This window comes from Pan paniscus, chromosome 10 (assembly GCF_029289425.2).
Source record: "Pan paniscus chromosome 10, NHGRI_mPanPan1-v2.0_pri, whole genome shotgun sequence".
Lineage (NCBI taxonomy): Eukaryota > Metazoa > Chordata > Mammalia > Primates > Hominidae > Pan > Pan paniscus.
Window position 1 is genome coordinate 106805148 of NC_073259.2, and position 26366 is coordinate 106831513.

General features: G+C 45.1%; 1 protein-coding gene across 16 annotated transcripts in view; it reads right to left on the reverse strand.

Annotated features, from left to right (window-relative positions):
• Positions 1-26366, reverse strand: part of ANKS1B (ankyrin repeat and sterile alpha motif domain containing 1B) — a 1251294-nt gene that overhangs the window by 13023 nt on the left and 1211905 nt on the right. For 6 of the 16 annotated variants that reach the window (XM_034934287.2, XM_024931069.3, XM_055096020.2 and 3 more), the window contains 2 exons: positions 8404-8571; positions 1028-2902 (listed from right to left, as the gene is read on the reverse strand). In XM_034934287.2, coding sequence (XP_034790178.1) covers positions 2792-2902; positions 8404-8571 — 279 coding nt within the window. In that variant the 3' untranslated portion in view covers positions 1028-2791. Of the gene's footprint in view, positions 1-1027; positions 2919-8403; positions 8572-26366 lie in introns of those variants that run through there. The other 10 variants (XM_034934288.2, XM_034934280.2, XM_034934302.3 and 7 more) reach the window with 3 other exon arrangements.

Sequence of the window (26366 nt, forward strand, 5' to 3'; positions counted from 1 at the left end):
AAATGTGTTTCGAACCTTCAGATTGACTAGCCTATCTAAAAAGAGAACTTAGAAATTTATTTTTTTTAAAAAAAGTCTTCTTCCTACGGATTTCCCGAACATGGCCATTATATTCTAATTCTCTTGAGGCTAGATCACTTATCAAATTTTCATTTCTTTTCAGAAGTAATTAGGAGTGATGCTACCTTGAATCCAGGTGTGAATTTTTATTGATTTTTGAGGATTTGGCCACATGTTCCTTTATCCAAGCCTGTCTTCTGCTCCATCTTATCCAAACAAACATTGAACCAGCAATATTCCCAAGTATTCCAACTTGAGAAAATCTTGTGTGTCTTGAGAAAAATCATTTCCATGACTTATTAATGAACTAACTAGGGATAATTTTCATAGGGTTCGTTAACTCAGATTTATCATAGAATACAATTTAATAAGAAACAATTGAATGGAGTAATTGAATTCAAGTCCTTTTTTGAGTAATGTTAGCATTCAATGACCCCCCCTGCCCATGGTTATTGAAGTTACCAATGTATCAAATTTCCCCTTGAAGCAAATCAGCTGCAAATCTCTTCGTCATTGCATGGGCCGCCTCTCATCTGCCCCCTGCAGGCCTAGCCCTTCCTTTTCCCTTCCCTGCTCTGATCTATGGGGCTGCTGTGTGTGTAGAAAAAAATGAAAGGACTGATGACCATGTAGATAATGTTTTTCCAAACATACCATCGAGGCTGTGCTACAAAAGTGATCCAGTTTGGTGGTCCTTTCTCTTTTAGAGATGCCTGTTTTGACAATTCCTCCTTACAGTCTGCTTTAATATTTAAAAGAAGGCAGTGGGGGCTTTAGGTTAAAATTAAAGTTTCAGAGGCCTGTGTATCTTTCTCAGACTGGTTGAACTTGGAACTGTGCAACTTTTCTCAACAATTTTGCCAATTAAAAAAGTCCCTTTAGCTGTAGATGCTGAGAAGGCTGGGCCTTTGGTTCTGCTCCTAAATGGGAGTGGGGAAGGTGCTCACAGAACGATGCCAAGCACCACTGCTGTACAACTTCTGTTTTATTTTTGTGTGCTTTTTTTATAGGATATAAATAATGACAAAAATTACAAAATTTATAACTGGAAGCCCAAGCTTATTTACACATATGCTTCTGTTTCAGCAAAGCTCCTATTAACTTTGCTCCTATACAATTGCCTCCTGGTACCATATTTTAGTGTTATTTAACTCTCATTTTGCTACATACATATCAACAGTGAATAGGCAAAATATATACAAGGAACTGTTCAGTTCAAGTAATTTAATATTGTATTAAAATTCTTCAACACTGAACTAAAACCGTATACATTTGTTAGTTTGAAATAAAATGTAGTTATTCTTCAAAACTCACCAACTGATGAATGTAACTGATCATCTCAGTTAGGTTTAAAATAATATCAGTTAATAAAAAAACATTAAGACAATTCCACAATTTATCAATATCGCTATAATGAACTTCAAAATGATTCACAATATGATTGTTAGAACAATATACATTAAAATGTTATTTTTTTCTATAATGATATTGGTACTGTTTATATAATTTGATTCTACATAAATATACATTATGGTATCATACAAATACTCCACAGAGACATTAAAAAATTAAAATACCTTAAAGAAATGTAAGTAAATTTTATTTAATCAAATAGTAAGCAAACTTTTTTTTTGTTTGTCTCAAGAAAAGTTTTATTACTTTGGAATTTCTTCTTTTTTTTTGTATTTATTTTTTCTAGAAAAAGAAATTTTTGCAATAGAATTTTATTAACACCTTTCTCAAACAAGGTTTCCATGACAGAAATCTTGACAGCAGGAGCACTAGATTTTTTTTTTTTAACATGTTCTTTAAAACACTGTGAAGATTAAAAAACAATCTTGGCAGGCTGATGGCTGCGTCAGCACTTCCGGGCCTCCTGCTCTAGGGAGCATCACCAGTATTTTGCCACCACTGAGCCAGTCCTCTTGGTAGTAGCAGTAGAAATTTAATTGTTTGAAATGAAACCAGAAACATCCCTCACAACTAACCTAGTTTTCTTATCAATGCATTAATGAAACATTCTTTTAATAAAAATATTTAATACAAGACACATTTTGCTGTGCATAATAAATTCCTCTGCTTTGAATCATTCTTTCCTTTTGAACCAATCATTTGGTTGAAAGGTATTCTTTCTCTGACATAGGTGATTACATATAAAATCCACAAATATAGAAATGGGGAAACAGAATCTCCTGGCAATCATATCACGGGAGTTGTTTTTGTCCTTTTGCATTAAACGATACTCAATGATAGAATGATTTTACAGATGCTTTGGAGGTGGGAGGGGTAGTGCTGCTCTGATTTCACCTTTAAAACTGCTGACAGTGAAAGCATACTTTTAGGCAGTATTAGAGATCCCCTTTACTTTTTTTTTTTTTTTTTTTTTTTTTTTTAAGAAAAGGTATTATTATCCCCAAATGAAGCAAAGCAAGTACTGGGGCGGAGTCATCAGAAATACCTTGGGAAGTGGTGGGGAGGGGAGTCGGGAGCATCAGGGAAAACCCATCTCAACTCACGCCTCTCAGGGGTTGCGACTGGAAAGTCTTGCGTTTTCCATCACTGGTGCAGAAAGAACTTCCCCAGGAATGGCCAGTGGCCTTTCGCCCGTAACAAGGCCGCACGCTCAGAGCAGTCTTCCTCCTGGGCTGGGTGGACGCGGAGGCGCGAAGGAAAGCCTGCTCCGGGACCGCTTGGCGAGCAAGGCACCGCGAGGACAGGAGGACGGCGAGTATCAGAAAATCGTGGTTTCATACTTGGTATTAATGCCCCTCTTGGCTTCTTGGCCCGGCTCCACAATCCACGGTAGATTGGCCAGAGTCTTTTGCTCAGATGGGTCGATCTGCTTTAAAACAGAAAGGCTGATGCCTGTTATACGGTCGCCGCGCGGGTGCGCGCATGCACGCGGACGCCGCTGGCGAACCCACGCGAGGCCCCTCGCCCCAGGCGCGGGGCGGCGATGCTGGTCTAGGCGGCTCGCGGGCTCGCTCTTTGGACACACATTTACCGCATACCGACTCTCTGCAGGGCACCCTGAGGGTGACGGTGAATAAGGCACAGCCCTTGCCCTTGTGAGCACACAGACGGGGGAGCAGACAGAGGCGGATTTCAGTGCTGAGAGGTGAGATACGAGGGGAAGAGAGGGCACCATGTGGGCACACACACCTTGGGAGCCAGGGGGGCTTCCTGGAGGAGGTGAATCAGGCATGCCACTCCCCGGCTCTCACTCTCCAGTGGTTTCCATCACAGTCAGTCAGAACAAAACCTGAACTCCTCACCGTGACCTCCAGTACCCCTGCCCACCTGATTTTTCTGCTGCAGCCACACAGCTTCCTTGCTCTTCCTGCCCACCAAGCCCACGCCCAGGGCCTCTGCGCTCATCATCTGCTCTGCCCGAGTTCCCTTCTCCAGACACCTGCATGCCTCATGCTCTAATGCCATTCAGGTCTCTGCTCAAATGCCACTTCCACTGGCACCTGTATTCCTAGAAGCCTTTCCTGTTTACTCCTACAAAAAGCACCCCAACTTTTCTGCTCTCCTCTTCTGCCTTATTCTTGACAATACTTATTGCCGCTATGCGTCGTCACATATTTATTTGTTCATCCTCCACTGCCACGTATGCTCATGGAGGCAGGATTTTGTCTGTTTTAATCACTGCCATTTTCTCCAAAACGCAGAAGAGCTCCTGGCAACCCCGTAAATAATAGGCACACAATAAATACTTGTTGAATAAATGGTATCAAAAGAATGAGGTAATATTTAAATGGACAGCCGAAGGACCAGCAAGTATTTGCCTGAAGACAGGAGGAGGGGGCATTTGAAGTAGATGAAACAGCACATGCAGAAGTCCCAGAATAATCTATACAACAGAATGAAACACAGCCTCATCTTCCACTATATACAGAAATCAACTCAAAATGGATTAAAGACTTAGAGGGAAGACCTGACACGATGAAAGAACTGGAAGAAAACATTGGGGAAACACTACAGGACATTGGTCTGGATAAAGATTTTTTGGGTAAAATCGCAAAAGCACAGGCAATGAAAGCAGAAAGAGACAAATGGAATTACATCAAGTGAAAAAGCTTCTGCACAGCGAAGGAAATAATCAACAAAGCGAAAAGACAACCTACAGAATGGGAGAAAATATTTGCAAAGTATCCATCTGACAAGGGATTAATAACCAGAATAAATAAGGGACTCAAATAACTCAATAGCAAAAAACAAAAATAAAAAACAAAAACAAAAACAAAACCAACTCAATCTGATTAAGTAACAGGCAATAGAACTGAACAGGCATTTCTAAAAAGACGACATACAAACGGCCAACAGGTATAGGTAAAAATGCTCAACATCACTAATAATCAGGGACATGCAAATGACAATCACAATGTGATACGATCTCACCCCCGCTACTATTGAATGGCTAGTATCAAAAAGCCAAAAACTAATGGATGCTGATGAGGCTACAGAGAAAGGGAAACACTTCCACACTATTGGTAGGAATCTAAATTAGGAAAGGCACTATGGAGAATAGCATGGAGGGTCCTCAAAAAACTAAAAATTGAGCTACCATATGTTCCAGCAACCCCACTACTGCGTATATATACAAAAGAAAAGAAATCAGTATATCAAAGAGATATCTGCACTCCCATGTTTATTGCAGAATTATTCACAGCAGCCAAGACATGGAATCAAACTAAGTGTCCATCAATGGACGAATGGGTAAAGAAAATGTGGTATATATACACAATGGAATACTATTCAGCCATAAAAAGAATGAGATCCTGTCATTTGCAGCAACATGAATGAACTGAAGGTCATTATGTTGAGTGAAATAAGCCAGACACAGAAAGACAAATATTGTATATTCTCATATGTGGAGGCTATAAAAAGTGGCTCTCATGGAGATTGAGTAGAATGGTGGTTACCAGAGGCTGGAAAGTGAAGGGAGAGTAGGGATGAAGAGAGATTGGTTAATAGGTACAAAAATATGGTTAAATAGAAGGAGTAAGTTCTAGTATTTGATAGCACAGTAGGGTGACTATAGTTAACAATTTATTGTATATTTCAAAATAACTAGAAGAATTGTAATTTCTCAATACAAAAGAAAAATATTTGAGGAGATGGATATCTCAATTACTGATATGATCATTACATATTGTATACATGTGTCAAAATATCACATAGCAATAAAAAACAGTCCCAGAGGTAAGGGAAAATGGTCGTTGAGGGGTTGGGGTCAGTTTGCAGGGTGGGGAACAGGAAGGCAGACAACTAAGGGTGAGGAGGTGAGCAGGGACCCAGTCAGGCTAAGCCTTGAGACAAATCCTAAAATGGTTTCGTCCCTGTGCATACAAATACAACGGGACACTCCTGGGGCGGGGCCGGGCTGTCCGCTCTCAGGAACGGCCCTAAGGTGGATCTACACCATGGCTGCCTCTTCCTTTGGTGTTTCCAGGTCTGCCTGCCCTGTCCTAGCTGCCTGCTCTTCTCAGAGCCTGGGGTTGTGGGAAGGCCTCTCCCATTTCTCTGGCACCATGAGCTTTGCAGCTGCCTTCTACTGTGCCTTGACTGTATCTCCATAAAGCTGTGGGGAGGACCTCACGTGTTCTTAGGGATCACTGAATATTTCTTACCAAGAAATGCCCGGGGCTGAAGGAACTAGAATACTAATGCCTGTCGAGGGGGACTGATCTTGAAGCACATAAATTACATCAGTATTATTCACTGTATATTTTCCTATTTCCCTTGAAGGCATCTGGATGAATATTCTATGAGCTCTTATGCCACCCAACCCTTTGTGCTCTTCTGGAAGAAGCCTGTGGGGACCAGGGTAAGGTCAGATAGAGGCACCTGCTGTGAACAGATTTATTCAGCCCACATGAGAATGAATACAATAGTCTAAGAGATAATCTCTAAAACATTCTGCAAATTCCTGGACACTTAGCAGCCTAATCAATCTCAAAGATATGCTTGTGAAATCCATCCACAGGCCCTCATTTTGTCATCCACAGATATTCACTGAATACCTGCTATGGGCCTGGTCCTGGTGGTGACAACACAGGTGGGGTCCCTGTGTGCATGAAACTTACATTTTTTTTTTGAGACGGAGTCTTGCTCTGTCGCCCAGGCTGGAGTGCAGTGGCTCAATCTCTGCTCGCTGCAAGCTCCGCGTCCCGGGTGCACGCCATTCTCCTGCCTCAGCCTCCCGAGTAGCTGGGACTACAGGCACCCACCACCACGCCCAGCTAATTTTTTTTTTTTTTTTTGTATTTTTAGTAGAGACGGGGTTTCACTGTGTTAGCCAGGAGAATCTCGATCTCCTGATCTCGTGATCTGCCCGCTTCGGCCTCCCAAAGTGCTGGGATTACAGGCGTGAGCCACTGTGCCCGGCCCAAAACTTAGATTTTTGTGGAGGAAGATAGACAATAAGCCATCAGTAAAAAACCCTCAATTAATAAATGCTACACAGAATTAAAAGCAGATGACATGCTTGAGGGTGATTGGGTATCTATGTCAGATTGGGTGGTTAGGACATCTGCCTCTTCAAGTAGCCGAGACCTGAATGACAAGATGAAGTCAGCCATGCAGAAACCGGGGGAGGATATTCCAGGTGTGGGGAGCAGGTGGCATAAAGGCCTCAGGTAGGAGTGAGCATTACATAGTCAAGGAATGGGAAGACCTGAGCATCACAGAGGACTGTGGTGGGAAATTGCGTTCTGGGTACTTGGGGCAGAGGGTGCCATGACTGATCTCTGCTGTGTGGGGACGGGAGTCTCAAGGAGCTATACTGCATAGGCCTGGGGCGAGGTGGCAGTGGCCCCGACTGGAAGAGAGATGGAGGAAGTGGGGAAGAGTGGACGGGATTGAGATATATTTTAGGGGTAGGGTGGATGGGATTTGCTCATGGGCTGGATACAGAGGTAAGGGGAAGACAGGAATCCAGGCTGACTTGTAGACTTTGGGCTTGAGTTGCATGGTGAGTGGCTGTGGGGTGGGGAAGTTGGTGAGAGAAGAGCTTTGAGGGGAAAATCAGGAATTGTGTCCTGGACATGCCAAGTTTCAGATGTCTGTGAAGCATCAAGGTAGAAATGTGAAAGAAGCTGGCCACGTGAGTCTGGAATTGGGGGGTGCCCAGGGCTGGAGATACAGAACTGGGAGCCAGTGCGTTGGGTTGGGTCAGTGCTGAATGGGAAGACCAGGGGCTCAGAATGTGGCATCGGAAGAAAGACTTCAGAGGAGATGCAGCTCCTGGGGATGATTGGTAATGAGTGATGGACACGGGAGCGAATGGCTGGGGCTGGAGGGAAAGATCCCGAAAGTAAACTGTCAGGGAACTGTGAGACCAGATGCTGGAGGGGTCATCCCTGTGGATGTTGATGGTGCCAAGAAGGGTGACAGGGGTAGGCCCCCAAAAGAAGACTGAAAACAAGAACTGCATGGTCACAAAGGGAGGTGCCTCCCTGCAAATGTTAAAAATGCCTGCTGCTGTTCCCCATGACAGTGGAGGTGGGGGCTGGTGAGGAGGAGGAGAGACAGTTCCAGATGGAAGGATTCGGGGGCGTGAGAGCAATGCATTCTGGGGGAGTTCCAGGGTTTCTAGGATGCAATACGGCAGCCGGGGCAGAAACCAGATGGGAGGCTGGTTGGGAAACTTCCAGCTTTTGGATATTGCTACTACCAGAGGAGGCCGCTTTGAAGTCATGCAAGCCTGTTGGGACAGGATGTCTGCAGAGCCTGTGGGAGGGAAGGGGAAGAAATTCCTGGAGGAAGGCAGATGCTGAGAAGGAGGGGCTGCACCTTCTGAACAGGCACCATGCCGCAGGAAGCCTCAGCTGCGGGAGACAAAGCACGCGGGCCAAGGTGCAGGCCTTGCATATAGCAGGGCAGCCTGTGCATCCAGCTTCCTCTAGCTGGGGACCGAGGACATCATCACTGTGTACCTCTGCAAACCTCTCTGGAGGCCAGGGGCTTGTAGGAGGCTTTGCCCTCTGATGGGATGGCAGCTGAAGCCCCAGGGAACACTGCTCCCAAGCTTTCCTGAATCTTTAGGTAAGATTCACCAAGAACAGCAGTACCGGCTGCTGAGACCCTTCATAGGGTTGCTGCAGGTGACTGAGAAAGTGGATTTCTCTGGAGGCTCCAGGTTGAGGGAGATGGTCCCCAAGACTTGGTGGGAACCAGGCAGAGGTGATGATGGACACATGCCAGGAGGAGGCCAAGGGAAAGGATGAAGAAGAGGCCCTGGGTTCTAATGGCACCCACACCACACAAGGGCCTGGTTAGCAGCCCCTTTTCCTCCTGTTCAAGGTTTTTTAGAACATCTGTATCTTTTCTACTTACCACGGACTTGCGAATGCTAACGCGGGGCTTGGGGATGGGTTTGGAGGGTTTGTTTTCAAAGCTTTCTGGAAGTGTGGAGGAGTGTCCCCCTTTTCTTGCTTGTAGTGCTAGCTGGTAAGCGACTTCGAATGCCTGTCCCAGGGTTAGGATGATTTCATAGGCTAAATTCTGCAAGAAAAATGAGAAAGCATTTGCTACTGGCACACTGCAAATTAGAATGGGTCGAATGGCTGAGGAACACTGAGGGAGGTGAACTAGGGAGGAACTTGAACTACTTCTCCAGAGGCAGCAGCGATTCAGTGGAAATCTACAAAGAACAGGACACTCCGGGTCCAACTTAGGGTTTACAACAGGCTTTAGTCATTTGTGAAAAGAAAAATCTTGGGACCTCAAATCACTAAGACAAATGAAAAAGTCAGCTGGGAACTGTGTTGGGCAAACCTGCCTTGCATTCTATTCCTAAATAAGATAGCTACAAAGATAAAAAAGCTACATACCTCCCTCACAATTTGCCCACAAGGAAATTTCCTGTGGACAAAAGACAGAGCTCAAAGTCATGCCTCTGCTCATGTGAGATAAATGCATATCAGATTGCTTCCTCTGTCCTGTTGTTTCCCTAAGCCAGACTAAGGCATAAGTGACTATTCCTGTAAATTGTATATTCAGTGAAAGGCTGATCTTCAGAAACTCAAAATAATTCAACTGTTTGTCTCTTATCTACCTATGGCCTGGAAGTCCCCTTCCCATTTCTAGTTGTCCTGCCTTTCCAGACCAAACCAACATACTTCTTATACATACTGATTGACGTCTCATGCCTCCCTAAAATGTGTAAAGCCAAGCTGTGCCCTGACCACCTTGGGCACATGGTCTCAGGACCTCCCAAGGCTGTGTCACGGGTGCATTTTTTTTCTTTTTTTTTTAGATGGAGTCTCACTCTTGTCACCCAGGCTGGAGTGCAGTGGCACAATCTTGGCTCACGGCAACCTCCACCTCCTGGGTTCAAGCGATTCTCTTGCCTCAGCCTCCCGAGTAGCTGGGACTACAGGCACGTGCCACCACGCCCAGCTGATTTTTGTATTTTTAGTAGAGATGGGGTTTCACTATGTTGGCCAGGCTGGTCTCATGTTCCTGACCTCATGATCCACCCGCCTCAGCCTCCCAAAGTGCTGGGATTGCAGGAGTGAGCCACCACGCCTGGTCCACGGGTGCATCTTTAACCTTGGCAAAATAAATTGACTGAGACTTGCCTCAGATATTTTTGGTTTACACACTGATAGGGCACACTTGCTTACAGATCCCCAGTTAGCCCCAGGAGGAGCAGGCCCCACAGCCCAGTGGCCCCAGGAGCCCACACCGTTCCAAGCTCTCCCTGTGGGCAGTTGGTTTGCCCCCAAGGCCTTAGAAGGGAAGGGGTTACTACTGGTATTTCTGCTGAGTCCTGGGAGCACTTCAGCCTTGCCTGTGAGGATGATCCCACACACTCCACAGGAGGTGTTCCTGAGAAGTTTGGGTCTTTTTACCTCAAACATCTGTGATTCAGTGAACATCTACGGAACACAATCAAAATCTAATTTAGGCCTAGAGGAGAGGCATTAGTCATGCTGGTGTGGCGGCTCACAGTCGCAGCAGTGAGCACGCAAACAGTGCTCCAACAGAGCCAATTCCCCAGCTATTTCTTGAGGCTTTTGCTCTCCCTGTGGGTCCACTCTATATTTTATCATGAAATCAGCAAGAGACAGGTGATTCTGTCAGGCTAGATGCCACGCCAAGCAGCGCCTGGGAGAAAAGTTCTTTTCTTCCGACCTTCAATCAGTCCTTTTCTCAAGATGATTTCTAGCTTTCTTCTCTTCTCCAAATGTGTATCTTTGATTTCTGCCTTTTCTTCCAAGCACAGCTCCCCCTGGTCTTCTCTCACTGAGAAACCATCACATTGTCTGACCCAAAAGAGGCAGGGTGTCCACCACACCCTGAGGTCACAGAGCATCAGAGAAGCAGATGCATACTGGTCACAGAGAGCGTTCTGAAGGTCACTGTAGCAGCTGAGAGGAGGCATGGTCTGCCCCAAGTTTTCTTTTCTTTTTTTTTTTTTTTTGAGACAGAGTTTCGCTCTTTTTGCCCAGGCTGGAGTGCAATGGCATGATCTCGGCTCACCGCCACCTCCACCTCTTGGGTTCAAGTAATTCTCCTGCCTCAGCCTCCCAAGTAGCTGAGATTACAGGCATGTACCACCATGCCCAGCTAATTTTGTATTTTTAGTAGAGATGGGGTTTCTCCATGTTGGTCAGGCTGATCTTGAACTCCCCACATCAGGTGATCCACCCACCTCGGCCTCCAAAGTGCTGGGATTATAGGTGTACGCCACCATGCCTGACCATCCAAGTTTTCATTCTGATGAATGTCCCTAGAATGTCCACTCATGGTTTCTCAAAAATCACAGAAATGTCATTCTGCTGATGCTGATATTGCAACTAAGCTGGCCCTCTCTGTTCCTGCCCATCTCCACCCTCATCAAGTGCTCTGGGAGCCCGATTCCCACACTGCTGCTGGGGAGATGTGTTTGCGATTGTTCGCATTTGATGATGATGGAGAGGAAGATGCAGGATGGTGCCTTCTGAGGCCATGGGAAAGAGACCCAAGGGTTCTAGACCAACCAGATTCCAGATCCATGCCAGATCAATTGTGATGGTCTCAGAACCAAGTGGGGAAAATGCCTCTGAGCTTGAGAGCTGGTTTGAGAGAGGATGTGTCTGTCTCCTTTAAGTGAGTTGTTAGGAAATATTGACCCTGCAAGACAGACATCTGCCTGCTGGAGATACTGCACCTTGCACAGCAAGCTGAGCACTTCCTTGCAACGAACACTGAGCCCATGTTTGCCTCCAGAGATGAGTCAGCCTAGTAAATTAGTAACGCACCAGCAAATGATAGTGGAGGAGGTCTGGGAGACAGCTCTGACCATCACTGCACAAAGAGGGCTGAGCTCTTTCCACTGCCTACACTTGGCACTCACGTCACTGTCAGCTTTGCCTCTTAGTGTTTGCGTGGGTCCCCTCTGAAAGGCAGGCGGGGCTTCCGACTTCTGTAGTCTCACAATGAAGACACAGGCTCTTGGTCTTGTTCATGCTACTGTGGAAGATGGCTGATTCCCATCTGTTGGGGACATGTACCAGATATTCCTGTTCTGGGTGGGAAACTAGACTAAGATGAAGGTGTGAGATTCAGTGATTCTGTAACATGTGGTCTTTATCTGCTGTAACAGTGGAACTTAATGAGTGTGAATTCCTTTACCATTAACCTAAAAACAAGTTACTGAAAGTGAGATCTACTTAAAGCTCCAGGATCTTCAAAGGAAAGTAAAAAGACCTTCATTTGAGCAAGTGAGGTTTTTCACATGATTATGGGAAGCCTAAAGGTTTTGAGAGAGAATGTGTTAGAAGTCCTGCCCTTTCATTTTTAATTAGTTCCTGGTATTAGGAAACTGCTCAAATAAGACACACAGACCAGACTGTTGGATTAAGTTTTCCTGCCTAATGGCTTCTCCTGGTTCCGCTTACATTTTCCTTGACATCTTGCTTTGGTTTTATTTTAGAATGCTTTGTCAAGTTTCTTTTGTGATTATGTATAGTACAGGATTGGACACTGTTACCTCTCCTCTCTTGTCTGCAGCCTTCCTGTTTGTGGTACTGATGCTGGATGCCAGGAGGGCCCATGGGCACCGAGCACACCTTCCAAGTGCTGTGTTGCCCATCCCGACACACCAGGGCCCTTTCGGGGAAACAGATGCTCATCCCATGGGACCTCAGGACACACGTGTGAATGGGGAAAGAACCCCCATTTTTTTGTAGGTTCAATTCTCCTGCCTCTCCTATTAACATCCCTACCATCTGAAACGGGAGGAGAGTTGCTATCATGTACGAGGAGACTCTACCGGGATGAGGTTGAAAATTATATTGTAACATCAGAAGGCTTAGGTGAGAAGCCCATCTTGCAAACCTCAATGATGCTGGCTGGCTCTGAAGAGCCCATGGTGACACCCAGAAAATCTGAAAGCCCAACTGTCTCTGCCTTCAACATATTATCCCTGCAACTGTGGGGAGGCCAACGCCTGGTACTGGGTCTGGCACATTCCAGGTGCTGAAGAAATGCTTGCTTGCTTGCTGAATGAATGAATGAATATCCACAGGACTAACTGGAGTAATCGTAACATTTCTAGTTAATACTCAGTCTAGCTACCATTAAGGGAGAACTTAATAGGTGTGAGAGATGTGCCAAGCATTATCTTTGTTTCATTTAAGTCTTACCAAATCACATGCAGTAGCATATTATCCTCATTTTATAGATGAGGCAGTGGAGGCTCAGAGGGGTGAAATAATTTTCCAGACATCACAGAGACAGAAAGTTACAGAACTTGACATGAGCCAATATCTGTGCTCAAAATCCCCCGCTCTTGGCCCAACCCATGTGTCTACCCAGCTTGTCTCTAAGATGACTGCCATCAACTCTCCCCTCCCGTGCACACCATGGTGTTCCCCTGTTGAGAAGTCGAATCTGCTCTTTGAATCTGGACTGGTTTTACTGACTTGCTTGGCCCATAGGATATAGCAGAAGCAACATGCTGAATTTGTGAGGTTGAATCATGAGGAGTCTTGCAGTTTCCTCCTGGGCCTCTAGGAACATTACTCTGGGGGAATTAGTCATGTAAAAAGTCTCACCATCCTGGCTGGATGCGGTGACTCACGCCTGTAATTCCAGCGCTTTGGGAGGCTGATATTGTTTAGCTGTGTCCCCACCCAAATCTCATCTTGAATTCTAGCTCCCATAATTCCCACGTGTTGTGAGAGGGACCTGGTGGGAGGTAATTGAATCATGGGGGTGGGTCTTTCCCATGCTGTTCTTGTGATAGTGAATAAGTCTCACAAGATCTGATAGTTTTATAAATGGGAGTTCCCCTGTACATGCTCTCTTGCCTACTGCCACATAAGATGTGCCTTTGCTTCTTCTTTGTCTTCTGCCATAGGCCTCCCCAGCCATGTGGAACTGTGAGTCCATTAAACCTCTTTCCTTTATAAATTACCCAGTCTCGGGTATGTCTTTATTAGCAGTATTAGAACAGACTAATATAGAGGCTGAGGTGGGTGGATCACTTGAGGTCAGGAGTTCAAGACCAGTCTGGCCATTAGTGAAACCCCATCTCTACTAAAAATACAAAAAAAAAAAAAAAATTAGCCAGGCTTTGTGGCAGGCACCTGTAATCCCAGCTACCTGGGAGGCTGAGGCAGGAGAATTGCTTGAACCTGGGAGGCAGAGGTTGCAGTGAACCGAGGTTGTGTGACTGCACTCCAGCCTGGGTGACAGAGCGAGACTCCATCTTTTTTTTTTTTTTTTTGAGATGGAGTCTTGCCCTTGTTGCCCAGGCTGGAGTACAATGGCGCGATCTTGGCTCACTGCAACCTCTGCCTCCTGGCTTCAAGGGATTCTCCTGCCTCAGCCTCCTGAGTGGCTGGGATTACAGGCGCCCACCACCATGCCTGGCTACTTTTTTGTTTTTTTAGTAAAGACAAGATTTCACCATGTTGGCCAGGCTGGTCTTGAACTCCTGTCCTCAGGTGATCCACCCACTTCGGGCCTCCCAAAGTGCTGGGATTACAGGCATGAGCCACCGCACCCAGCTGAGACTCAATCTTAAAAAAAAAAGGAAAAAAAAAAGTTCTTGCTATCCTGAGATCATCATGCGATGAGAATGCCTAAGCTAGCCACAAGGAGAGGCTGCCTGGACAGGAACAACGGTTTCAGCCAGGCCAGCCCAGGCTCAAGATTTGGGAGTGAAGGGGTCTCAAAGACATTGGAGCTCCAGCAGACATCGCATGGAGAAGACTCAAGGCCCAGAGAGATGGCACCAGTCGGGCTGCCCCAGCATCTCCAGCCATTGCAGGCACCCTGGCTGAGGCCCCAGATGTTGTTGAGCAGGACTGCCACGCCCAGCCCAGATCCCTGACTTACAGAATTGTGAACATAATAAATGGATGTTGTTTTATGTTTTGGGGTGGTTTATTACACAGCAAGAGATAACTGGAACACCATGCGATGCTGCAGAAGGCTGGTTGGACCCTCATTCAGACAACAGGAAGATGACCCATGAGCCTAGGAGCTGTGATGAATGCTGCTTAGCCAGGAGGCCAATCCTGGAGCCACCCCATCCCCTGGCTGCCCTGGCTGTGGGGAAGCTCACTGATCAGTGAGCACTAAGGTGTCCCATCCCATCTGCTGGCTCAAACCACAGTGCTGCAGTAAAGTCAGCAAAATCATGCTCTCATCTCATCTCCAGTTACTACCTCCCTTGGGCATAAATTCAAACTCATTTAGTTTTACCTTTATTACCTCACGTCTCTCAAATGCTGTAACCTGGCCTGTCTCCAACCTTGGCTCTTCCTGTCTCATGTAAGCTCATTGGAAGATACTTGCTTTGGTCTTTCTAGCATAAGTCTTTTGAGACACATTTATTATGGCGATTGGTCTGGAGTATTTTCTACCTTACAGAGACCACCAGTGAAAGAGAGCTGCATGTGTGTGCATGTGTGCATGTGTGTGTGTGTGTGTGCATGTGGGGTGCAGGTGTGAGGGTTGATTACTGAAAACAGCATACTATGAGCCTTGGTTTTCTCATCTTAAAATGGGGATAATACCATACGCAGTACCCCCTAACTGGATTGTTCTGATAATGGCTAATAATATTATTTAACCAAATGGCAATACCGGCTAGCATTTATTATTTACTGTGTGGCCATGCACCATGCTAAGTGCTTCAACATGGGCTCTTTAATTCAATCCTAACCGTATCTGTATGCCGTAGGTCTATTACTTCCGTTTTGCACATGAGATAATTACGCTCAGAAAGGTTAAATAACTTGCTCATGAAGTCAGCACCCAGCCAAACTGGGATTTGAATCCAGTTGTTCTTTCTGAGAGGCTATACTCTTCTTGACCATTACACCTTAGAACTATGCATAAGATAAAATAAAAAAATTCTGTAATCTGTTTTAAAAAGTTTTAAAAAAATGTGAGCCAATTGAGCTTCCAAGTGACTGACCCATCTTGGCTGTGGTGAGGTCACCTACTGGCCCATTGCCTGGGTCTCATGCCCAGTCTGGCTGAGAGGCAGCCTCCAGGCCGGGGGTGTACTTCGTGACTCCACAGAGACCATCAACACAGGAATTGTTCATCTTTGGCTTCCCCAAGGGTGATGTAAAAGATACGAGGCAACTCCCATCCTCAGTAGTGGCTATTTAGGAAGAAGGGCAGGGAGTCCCAGTCCAATGGGGAAAAACCTCCTGGGAAGCACAGGAATTCTCCTCTTCCCTTCCCTTCTCTTCTCTTCTTCCCCAGGGATTTTTCTTTTTTCTTTTCCTTTCCTTCCTTCCTTATTTATTTATCTATTTATTTTTTTTGAGATAGGGTCTCACTCTCTCACCTAGGCTGGAGTGCAGTGGTGTGATCTCAGCTTACTGCAATCTCCGCCTCCCGAGTTCAAGTGATTCTCCTGCCTCAGCCTCCCGAGTGGCTGGGATTATAGGCGTGCACGCCTGGCTAATTTTTTTTTTTTTTTTTTTATGGCAGAGATGGGGTTTCACTGTGTTGGCCAGGCTGGTCTCGAGCTCCTGGCCTCAAGTGATCCTCCTGCCTGGGCCTCCCAAAGTGCTAGAATTATAGGCATGAGTCACTGTGCCCGGCCTGGGATTTTGATCTGCGAATTAAGAACTGCTACATTAGAGGAGCTTAAGGAACCATTGTATCATAAAGATAAATCCTAAGGCAATCAGGGGATGCAAACTTGCTTTTCTTGTGCAAGCTGAAGATATGCAGGTCAGCTTATATTTACTGTGGTTTCTTCAAGGCAATCATGGATATTGAACATCACCACAGATATTTACCAAGCTCCTTCCAAGTGTTAAGGGCTGTGTCCCTGGTGCCAGGCCCATGCCTAGCCTATAGACAATGTCCAGGAAGTGATCACTGAATGACATGGGGGAGTAAAAGTGTCCATCAAGACTCTCATTACATCCAGAGGAGGCTCATGGAGAGACAAAGAGATCTTCCTCGCTGTCCTCCCGCATCCTTGTCCCCGAGGCTATACGCAGCATATTCATCAGTCTAGTATGAGAAAAATTGCATCATAGATGGTGGGCAATCTGTCCCCTAGAAAAAGCTCTAGCCACCAAGGTAATTAATTTATTTTAACTGGTACATCACTAAGATTTTTGTTTCTTAGTTTGAAAATCTCTTAGGCACAAGGGTTCACTGATACATGTGCAAAAATATTCATTAAAGTGTTTAAATTTTTCATTATTAGAGGACTGATTAAGTAGAATACTAGGTAGCCATTTAACATGAAAACTGGAGGCGGGTGGATTGCCTGAGCTCAGGAGTTCAAGACCACCCCGGGCAACATGGTGAAACGCTGTCTCTACTAAAATACAAAAAATTAGCTGGGCGTGGTGGTGCACATCTGTAATCCCAGCTACTCGGGAGGCTGAGGCAGGAGACTCGCTTGAGCCCAGGAGGTGGAGATTGCAGTGAGCCGAGGTCGCACCACTGCATTCCAGCCTGGGTGACAGAGTGAGACTCCGTCTAAAAATAAATAAATAAAATAAATAAATAAATAATGGGTTAAAAGACTATGTAAAAATATATGTATACATATACACATAGATAGGATCTGTATATATGCATAGAAAATAGCGATATGGATCAAATGTGAATAGTAGTTATCACTGCATATTGAGACTGGATGATTTCTCTCTATTTTTGTATGTTTGGAACTTTATTTAAATGAGGATTAATAATGTTTACAGTCATAAAATAATCTTTCCATTTTGATAATTAAAAACAAGAGAAAGTCTGTTGAGTTTAAAATAGTCTTATTCTTGCTTTTTTTTTGAGACAGGGTCTTGCTCTGTTGTCCAGGCTGGAGTGCAGTGGCACAGTCATGGCTCACAGAAAACTTGACCTCCCAGGCTCACATGATCCTCTCACCTCAGCCTCTGGAGTAGCTGGGACCACAGGTAATGTGTCATCACACCTGGCTGATTTTTGTATGTTTTTTAGAGACAGGGTTTCAACATGTTGCCCAGGATGGATCTTATTCTTTCTGCATCACCTTGGGGTTCTGAGGGTCTCTTCATTCTCTGGCTGAGAGGGCTGGGAACTACTTTCCAGCAAAATCTGGAACCTCTCTGCAGGTGCTGTCATGGCTCACCTCTCTGTGCCAGGAAGCTGCCCATTCATTTGGCAAAGAATCTTGTTTAGGCTCTTCAGTTTTCATACTGGATGCCAATTCTAACATCTTCTCAGTGAGACTTTGAAGTATCAAGCTCTTCCTTTAAGCTGCAACCCTAATACTTCTACTCCAAGTGCGGAATTGACCCTTTAATGGTCCAACTTCTGCCAAGCCCAAGTGAAAAATGTCGTTATGCGGATATTAACTTATAGACATGCAGTCAATCCGCTCTTGTAGCTGGGCAAAATTTGATCTCTGCACGAAGTCAAACTGCCTATGAACTTGAACCGTATTTTATTTCCTTTCATAATGATGATAAAGCAGTGGCGGCAGCAACTACACATGATATTGCCTACTACATCCTAGGGACGAGGCTAAGTGCCTTCTGTGGATTGTCTACCCCTTAAAACACCTTACAGAGGAGGAATGACCATCCTCATTTTATGTGTGAGAAACTAAGGATCAGCGAAATTCACAACTTGGCCAAGTTCATACAGCAGAGCCAGGATTCAAGTGCAGATGTGACTTCAGATTAGCCAGTGTTTCATGCCACTGGGCTATCCTACCTTCATTGCTCTCATGAATGTGCTGGTCTTCTGTGCCTATTTCATTGAGGCACCCTCTAGAACACCATCTTGTGTTTTGGAGATTCACTGTACAAATGTTGGTGAAGACATTATTACACAGTATCCCCTCATGGGGGCCTAGGACAGAAAGTTCCTTCATACTTAAGTCTTATTAAAATATTATTTTCGGAAGGGAAGGGGTATACTTTTCTTTCAAAGAAATATGCAGCATAAAATTACTGCATTTCCCTTTTTGCCTTGACCTCCAGGAAGCTCAGAGCTAAAAGCTCAGAGCTAGAGAGAGCTCAGCTCCCATACCTTTACACAACTCCGTGGTCTGTATATTGATGCTACAACTTTTCCCTTGATATGGAGCTTCCTTTTAGTCTGTATTTTCCCTAATTCAGATTTGTGTGTATGTATATATATATTTTCAGACTACTATACCTATTCATGTAGGCTGTCTTCAATCCTTTATGGAATGAAGCATGGTAGAAACACTGTCCATTTGTTCACTTAGATATTTATTCCAGGGCTTACTTTGTTGAATGCATTGCTGCCCAAATGGCTGACAAGTTATGTCAGGCATAAAGCTTCATCTCATCTGGCGAATATGACGAAGGAGTAAGGAATCTGAGGAGGAGGCCATCCAGGGAGGAAAGGCCCTCCTGGCCCAGGCCGGGAGGCTGCTCTTTCTGAGTGGACCATTTTGACCTGCCTTGCAGTGCTTTGCATTACCATTAGAAACACAATGGCCACATTTTCATGACTGGAATGGAATGAACAAATGTATTCATTCCATAGCATCAGAGAGCTGCAGGCCCAGACAGGGGTCAGCAGAAGCTCACCCACACCATGAAGAGGGCACAGATGCAGATACGTTCAAGGGAAGGGCTGTGTCTGTATGTGGGAGTCCAGGGCAGAAAAGCTAGGGTGTCATAAAGTACCTTGAGATGTCTGATCGAAAAGTGTCTATCAGTGAATAGAGGCCATAAACAGAGTCCCTGGATCACCTGCATAGGCCAGCTCCACCATGGGCTACCTACCTACAGCACCTATTGCCACTGAGAAGTGGGTGTGGTCCAGGTGACCTATTGGTCCCTTTCCACCCTGGGAGTTTCAGGATTCTCTGATTAGAAGGGGCTATCTTTTACCCAGTCAACTACAGATTCAGTTTAGAGATGCACGCACAGTTGATGCTGTGCTAAACAGTGGCATGTTACCCAGAGGCCAGACTGCAGGGCTCCATAACCCACCAGCTAGAGCTCAGAGAGGCAGTCACCACCAAGCGGCTGCCCTTCATCTCAGAAAACACCTTCATTCCAGCAATCACCCCCAAATGCTATTCCAAATGGCCAAGCATTTCATCTATTACAAAATGGATTTGTTCTTGGCAATACATGCATTTGCCATCTCCCACCTTTGCCTGGTGAGTTACTGCTTATCCTTGAAGACTCACCTCAGGCATCATATCTCCAGAAGCCTTCTTTGAATCTCCTTTCCTGTCCTCCCAACCCTGGCTAAGTTAGGTGCCCCTCCTCTGCGGTCCCACAATACCTTGGGCACAGCCCTACTTACCACGTGGTATTTATTATGATTTTTTCCTTATAGGGCTGATTCCCCCAGTTGACTGAGCTCCTTGAGGGCTCTGGTCTCACTGGGCTTTGCATCTCTAGGGCTTAGAATAGGTCGGGTGCTCAAGAAATGTCTGTTGGCTAAACACAAAAAGGAAGTTGCCTGGTAGGTCCCTAAGATAAGTGAACTTGCACCTTAAGGTTAAGAAAAGGGGGAATATGGATGGCCAGAGCCAATTCCTTCCTTCTGTCTTCTCTCCCACAGGCAGACCTGCAGAACAAAAGCTAGACAAGTGCCGATAATGCCACAGGGGGCCTGAAGACACAAGAAGGTTTTTTTCAATCTGGGTTCTCAGTGGGGTCTCCAGAAAGAAGCGACATTTCTTTTTAGGCTATATTTTGCTTGTACTTGTTTTTTTAAGACCTGGGGTAAGCCTGGTCTACAACTTGCTTCACCCACGTCCGGAAGCAAAAATAACTTCGAGAATATTCTGGGCATATTCACAGACTTCATTGACATCTCTTTAGCTCTACCTATAGTTAGTTCTCTCAAGTACCAGCCAGAAATTAGTCTTCATAGATTGTACAGAAATAAATAGTGCCCAATCATAGCCTTCAGCATTTAGAAACAAATATTAGCAATTCTGCTAAGATGTCTATCTGGGGCAAGATGACAAATCAACTGGCCAAAATGCAGGTAGCTTCTTTAGGGCTAATTTTGGCTAACTAAAAGAGCCACGAGATTCCTTTATCTCCCTAATTATAACAGGGGCAGATGTAGAAAATTTTGAAAATACTAAGAATAAAGGAAAAAATAAAATTCAGCTGTGAAATTCCACTGTTGGGATATGGCTACTGCTAACATCTTGGTGCATTTTCTTTTTATATTTGTATATACACCCAAATACTTTCATTTCCTATATGAATATTTAAATATGAATTTAAGAACTAGAATACTTTATGAGTCTAAAATCATAACATACTTTATGTACAGTCTCATAAGTTCCTTTTTTGCGCAACATTATCTCATAATTGGTCTTCGCATGCCATTACACGTTCTTCAAAAACCAGATTTTTAAAGGGGGCGAGCATTCCACTGTATCTGCTGAGGTTTAACTTTATGCCTCACCCCAAGTATAGGAGGCTGGGCCTTACTTTGTTAAACCACAACTTGCTTTCTTATATTAATAGCATTCCAGGTTCCCTGTGGATGTCATGCACTGCAGCCCGACACACTGGTCACCTGTCTTCATGGAACCACAGCCTAAGGTGGCTGGCCAGCAGCCCTGTCACACCCATCCAGAGGGACTGGCCTGCCTGGGAGGAAGAAACATGCAATCTTTATCCTGTAACTTGGCCAGGGTTTGTGCAAAGGCGGTACAGGAGGAAGAAATGCCAGATTTCAACCTCTCCTCTGCTCCTCAAAAGTAAAAGCTCCAGTGGAAGCTGTAGGGAACTCTTCACTAACTTTTTGTTTTTTTCAAGACAGGGTCTCACTGTGTTACCCAGGCTGGAGTGCAGTGGCACGATCTCAGCTCACTGCAACCTTCGCCTCCTGGGTTCAAGCGATTCTCCAGCCTCAGTCTCCTGAGTAGCTGGGATTACAGGTGCCTGCCACCATGCCTGGCTAATTTTTTGCATTTTTGGTAGAGATAGGGTTTCACCATGTTGGCCAGGCTGGTCACAAACTCCCAACCTCAAGTGATCCGCCCGCCTCAGCCTCCTAAAGTGCTGGGATTACAGGCGTGAGCCACCGCGCCTGGCTTCTTCACTAACTTGTGAGGCATTGGACATGGGTCACTCACCAGATTCAAACCTTTTAAATTTGAACCCTTGTTGTTTAAATCTTTCTGAAATGGATATGCCTGTTTCCTTGGTTTAGTCAGCACAGCAAATATAAATGGTTTTTCCTTTACTTATTGCAGATGCCTACCTGATACCCTGAGTTCACTATTCTAAATTGAATTAATGAGTTGCCATGCCTCCAAACCGACCACGTGTTCACTCACACAGACTAAATGTTCAGCTTCCAACCTGCGCGTCCCTCCTCTTGGAGAGCCCACCCTGCTGGCTGCTGGTGCAGTGCCCGGGTGGCATGGATCTGATTTTGTTGTAACTATTTGCTTGTGTCCCTTCATCTCCTGCTGGACCATGAGCTCCTGGAGAGCAGGGATGTGTGTCTAATGCATGGCAGGCACTCTATCAATACAGGAATGCATTTTATGTGGAATCTGACTTTTTTCCTCAGATGTGGAAGCACGCAGCAACAAACATATGTCGTGAATAAAAAACCGGGACATAAAGCCTCACACAGGGTCTGACAAGAATATAAGCATCACTATTAACTGCTTCTGCTATTCTCTGTGTCCTCGGCAGCTAAGAGTTATTGAATACCATGTGCTGGAAATGCGTATGTGTCACCTTGTTTAATCCTTGCAATCACCATAGGAGGTGTCCTATTATAATCTCTATTTTACAGATTAGGAAACTGAAGATTAGAGGCATTCTTTTTTATTTTTTGAGTCAGAGTCTTGCTCAGTCACCCAGGCTGGAGTGCAGTGGTGCCATCTTGGCTCACTGCAACCTCTGCCTCCTGGTTCAAGTGATTCTCATGCCTCAGCCTCCCAAGTAGCTGGGATTACAGGTGTGTACCACCATGCCTGGCTAATTTTTGTATTTTTAGTAGAGATGGGGTTTCACCATGCTGGTCTGGCCGGTCTTGAACTCCTGAGCTCAGGAGATCCACCTGCCTCAGCATCCCAAAGTGCTGAGATTACAGGTGTAAGCCACTGCACCTGGCCTTTATTTTTCTGAGACAGAGTCTCATCCTGTCACCCAGGCTAGAGTGCAGTGGTGCGATCTCTGCTTACTGTAACCTCCGCCTCCCAGGTTCGAGTGATTCTCCTGTCTCAGCCTTAGGTTCAAGCAGTTCTCCTGCCTCAGCCTCCCAAGTAGCTGGGATTACAGGTGTGCACCACCATGCCAGGCTAATTTTTGTATCTTTAGTAGAGACAGGGTTTTACCATGTTGGCCAGGCTAGTCTGGGACTCTTGACCTCAGGTGATCCGCCTGCCTTGGCTTCCCAAATGCTGGGATTACAGGCATGAGCCATCGTGCCTGGCCCATGGCATTCTCGCCCAAACTATGAAGCTAAGAGTGCAGATCTGGGATTCAAAACCAGACTGATTCTAAAGGCCACCCCCTGATCATGACACTTGACTGCCAGTTATTTAGAAGTGGGGGCTGCAAGAAATACATGCATGAATGCTGCAAAGCAATCTGTGAAAACAATTTCAGAATGTCTGGTTTCTAACTTCACAAAAAATGGGATTAATTTAAGGCACTGAAAACTTTGTCTTCCCACCCCCAAAATAGGGATGAGAAGATCTCTGAATATCCAACCACCTTTGTCTTTGTGGCCTGGTTAGTTCTCAGTGATTTATGCCAATGGAGAGGAGATCTGGATAAATGAAACCCAGCACTGTTAATTTATCTATTCTTTTTTGGGAGGTGGTGGTGTTAGTGTAGAAGGACCATTGGAATGCGATGCTGTCTTTTTTATTCCATCAGGGCCATTTGCTCCTCTTAGGAGCTGCGTCCTTCCTGCAGCTGACTTGCTGGTGAGTTTCAGCTGGCTGGACAGGGCCAGGGAACGGCTTCTCTTTTACCTGTAGGTTGCCACTTTGTATGCAGAAGAGTAACCAGGGAAAGTGTTCGAGTTCAATTTTTAAGGGCTCTATGCATTGTGACATTTTCTTATATTGCCATTTCTTTTCACAGTATCACAGTCAAATAGGTTGAAGTCTATTTTCAGGTGGAGAAAATGAGAAACAGAATGAGAGAGATCACCTGCCTCCATGATATTAATTCAATTGTCAGAGGTGAACTAACATCAACAATAGCAAGAGTTCTTTTGCATCTTTAAGTTCTCACTTTGTGGGACAATCTCTGCAACATAAGCCATAAATATTTTTCTTCAGGGACCTCAAACTACTACATGGAAGTAATCTTGGCATTTAAAAAAGCGCTCAAGAATTTAAATTTTTCTTTCCTTTTTTTTGAGACAGAGTCTTGTTCTGTTGCCTAGGCTGGAGTGCAGTGGTACAATCACAGCTCAATGTCTCCCAGGCCCAAGAGATCCTCCCACCTCAGCCTCCCGAGTAGCTGGCACTACACGTGTGTGCCACCATGCCTGGCTATTTATTAATTTTTTTTTTTTTTTTGCAGACATGGGGTTGCCCTATGTTGCCCAGGCTGGTCTTGAACTCCTGGAGTCAAGTGATCCTCCTGCCTCAGCCTCCCAAAGTGCTGGGGATTACAGGCATGAGCTACTGTGCCCAGCCAGGAATTTAAATTTTATTAAACTGATGAGAAAACCAACAAGCAAACTCATAGCAGAGCCAAAGTTGGAAGTGGCGTAGGTATCACTGATCACAACCACGTGGTTGATGCTAGTGTTTTTCTTGCCCCACACTTTGGCTGGCTTTGTGCATATGGATGGGAGAGTACTACAGAAGGTGATCACACAGTCGGATGACCATGTTTTCCTGCGTTTTGTCACTTCTGTTTCTCCAGCTTAGATCCTCACATGGCCCACATTCAGCCAAGAAAGCACAGGGAAGAGGGAGCTCCATCTCCCACACGTCCCACCCACCCCGCACCACGTCTTCAACATTCTCTACGCACTCCTGAGGCCGTCTCAGCCTCGCCATGTGCTGCACACCGAAGAGCACAGGATTTGGGAGTTGCAAGTGAAAAATGAGCATGGTTAAAAATATCAAAGACTGCAAACATATTCTTTTCAGAGGAGTGAGAATTAGCAAGGGTCTGGCAGCAAAGCCATGGCTTTTAATGCTATTAAAAAGGAAGAACACCTTTTAACATTTAAAACTATTGAATGAGGCTCTTCTCAGATATTTGATACAAATCTGATACTCCCATGGAGAATGCATCAAAATCTTTCTATGTTGACCTATATCAACTCTCTATTACTGAGAAATCTAGAGTAACTAAGCAAATAAAATACAGAAGACAACAGTTTTGAAATTACCTTGGTTGTCTCTCTCTCTCACCTATAGTGGCCTTTTGAGGACGATCACTTCAGCCTCGGGATCTGGTGGCCACTGAAATACCCGTTCCCTCTCTGGCAGTCCCATTTGTGTAGAATTCTCTCCACTCATTTAAGAGCAGAGGAGAGAAAAGCTGAGTCCATTTTTAACTCTCACAACTCCTAGTCTCATAACACATCCTTCTTTTCTGCTCACCCTACAGTTCCCTCTTCCCCAAGTTCTCACTGCCCAGAAGGTGGAGTTTGGGGAAGCTTTTGTTCTACAGTGGGTGAGATGTGTTTCAGGCCTAGCAAGTTAGGGATATGATTAGAAATCAGCTATGACAACAACGAGAGCATAGACTCCAGAATACAGAGCAGGCTTGGTGCTTGCTTGTGTGTATATATTGGCTTTTTTCTTGACAACCCTAATTCTGTTTTGCTCTAGTCTTTTTATTTTCATCTCCCCATCATTTAAAACTGAAAATATCACAAGCTGAATTTATGGTAGATTCCAAGCAACAAAAGCAGGCTTAGAGATCATCAAATGTAACATTTTCCAAAATGTGTTCTGCAGAAGGCCACCCCTGTGGGGTGCTCTCCAAAAAAAAAAAAAAAAAAAAAAAAGGCCGGGCGCGGTGGCTCATGCCTGTAATCCCAGCACTTTGGGAGGCCGAGGCGGGCGGATCACAAGGTCGGGAGATCGGGACCATCTTGGCTAACACGATGAAACCCAGTCTCTACTAGAAATACAAAAAATTAGCCGGGCGTGCTGGCGGGTGCCTGTAGTCCCAGCTGCTCAGGAGGCTGAGGCAGGAGAATGGCGTGAACCTGGGAGGCGGAGCTTGCAGTGAGCAGAGATCGTGCCACTGCACTCCAGCTTGGGCGACAGAGAGAGACTCCATCTCAAAAAAAAAAAAAAAAAAAGGCTACCATGGCCAAATAAGCTTGAGAAGCCCCGCACACTCCACCCCCGCCTCACATCTGAGCACATTCACGGCCCTGCAGAGTCCCATAGTACATAAACTATGTTAAGCTCACATCCTAGCTTCTGTAGGGGGTGCTCCAGGCCTCCTTTCTCGGACTACAGTTTCTATGAGAAAATGCTCTGAACTTCAAATCTAACTGTCCATAAACTGGAAATTTCCTAGACATCACTGAATTTTCTTGATGATATCAGATAAAAACATGGGATATGTGATAACAGTACATAAAAACATGTGACCCATAAAAGGTCTTTAAGGTCCAAAAAGCAGTAACTTCACAGTTAAAAATGTATACATACTTATTTAGCTAAAAGGTTAAATGTGTATTTGAGGTATTATAGGGTCTTCTTTACTTTTTTTTTTTGCCATTTGGGGCAGCCCAGGGGACTGATTCATATCAAAAGAATTTTAAGGCTTCAAGACTGGACTGGTATTGAACTGCCCTACATAAGGATACAAAATCCATGCTCAAAGAAGCTTTTTTTAGTGCAAGTGAAGCTTGTTGCATCTCAGAATTGC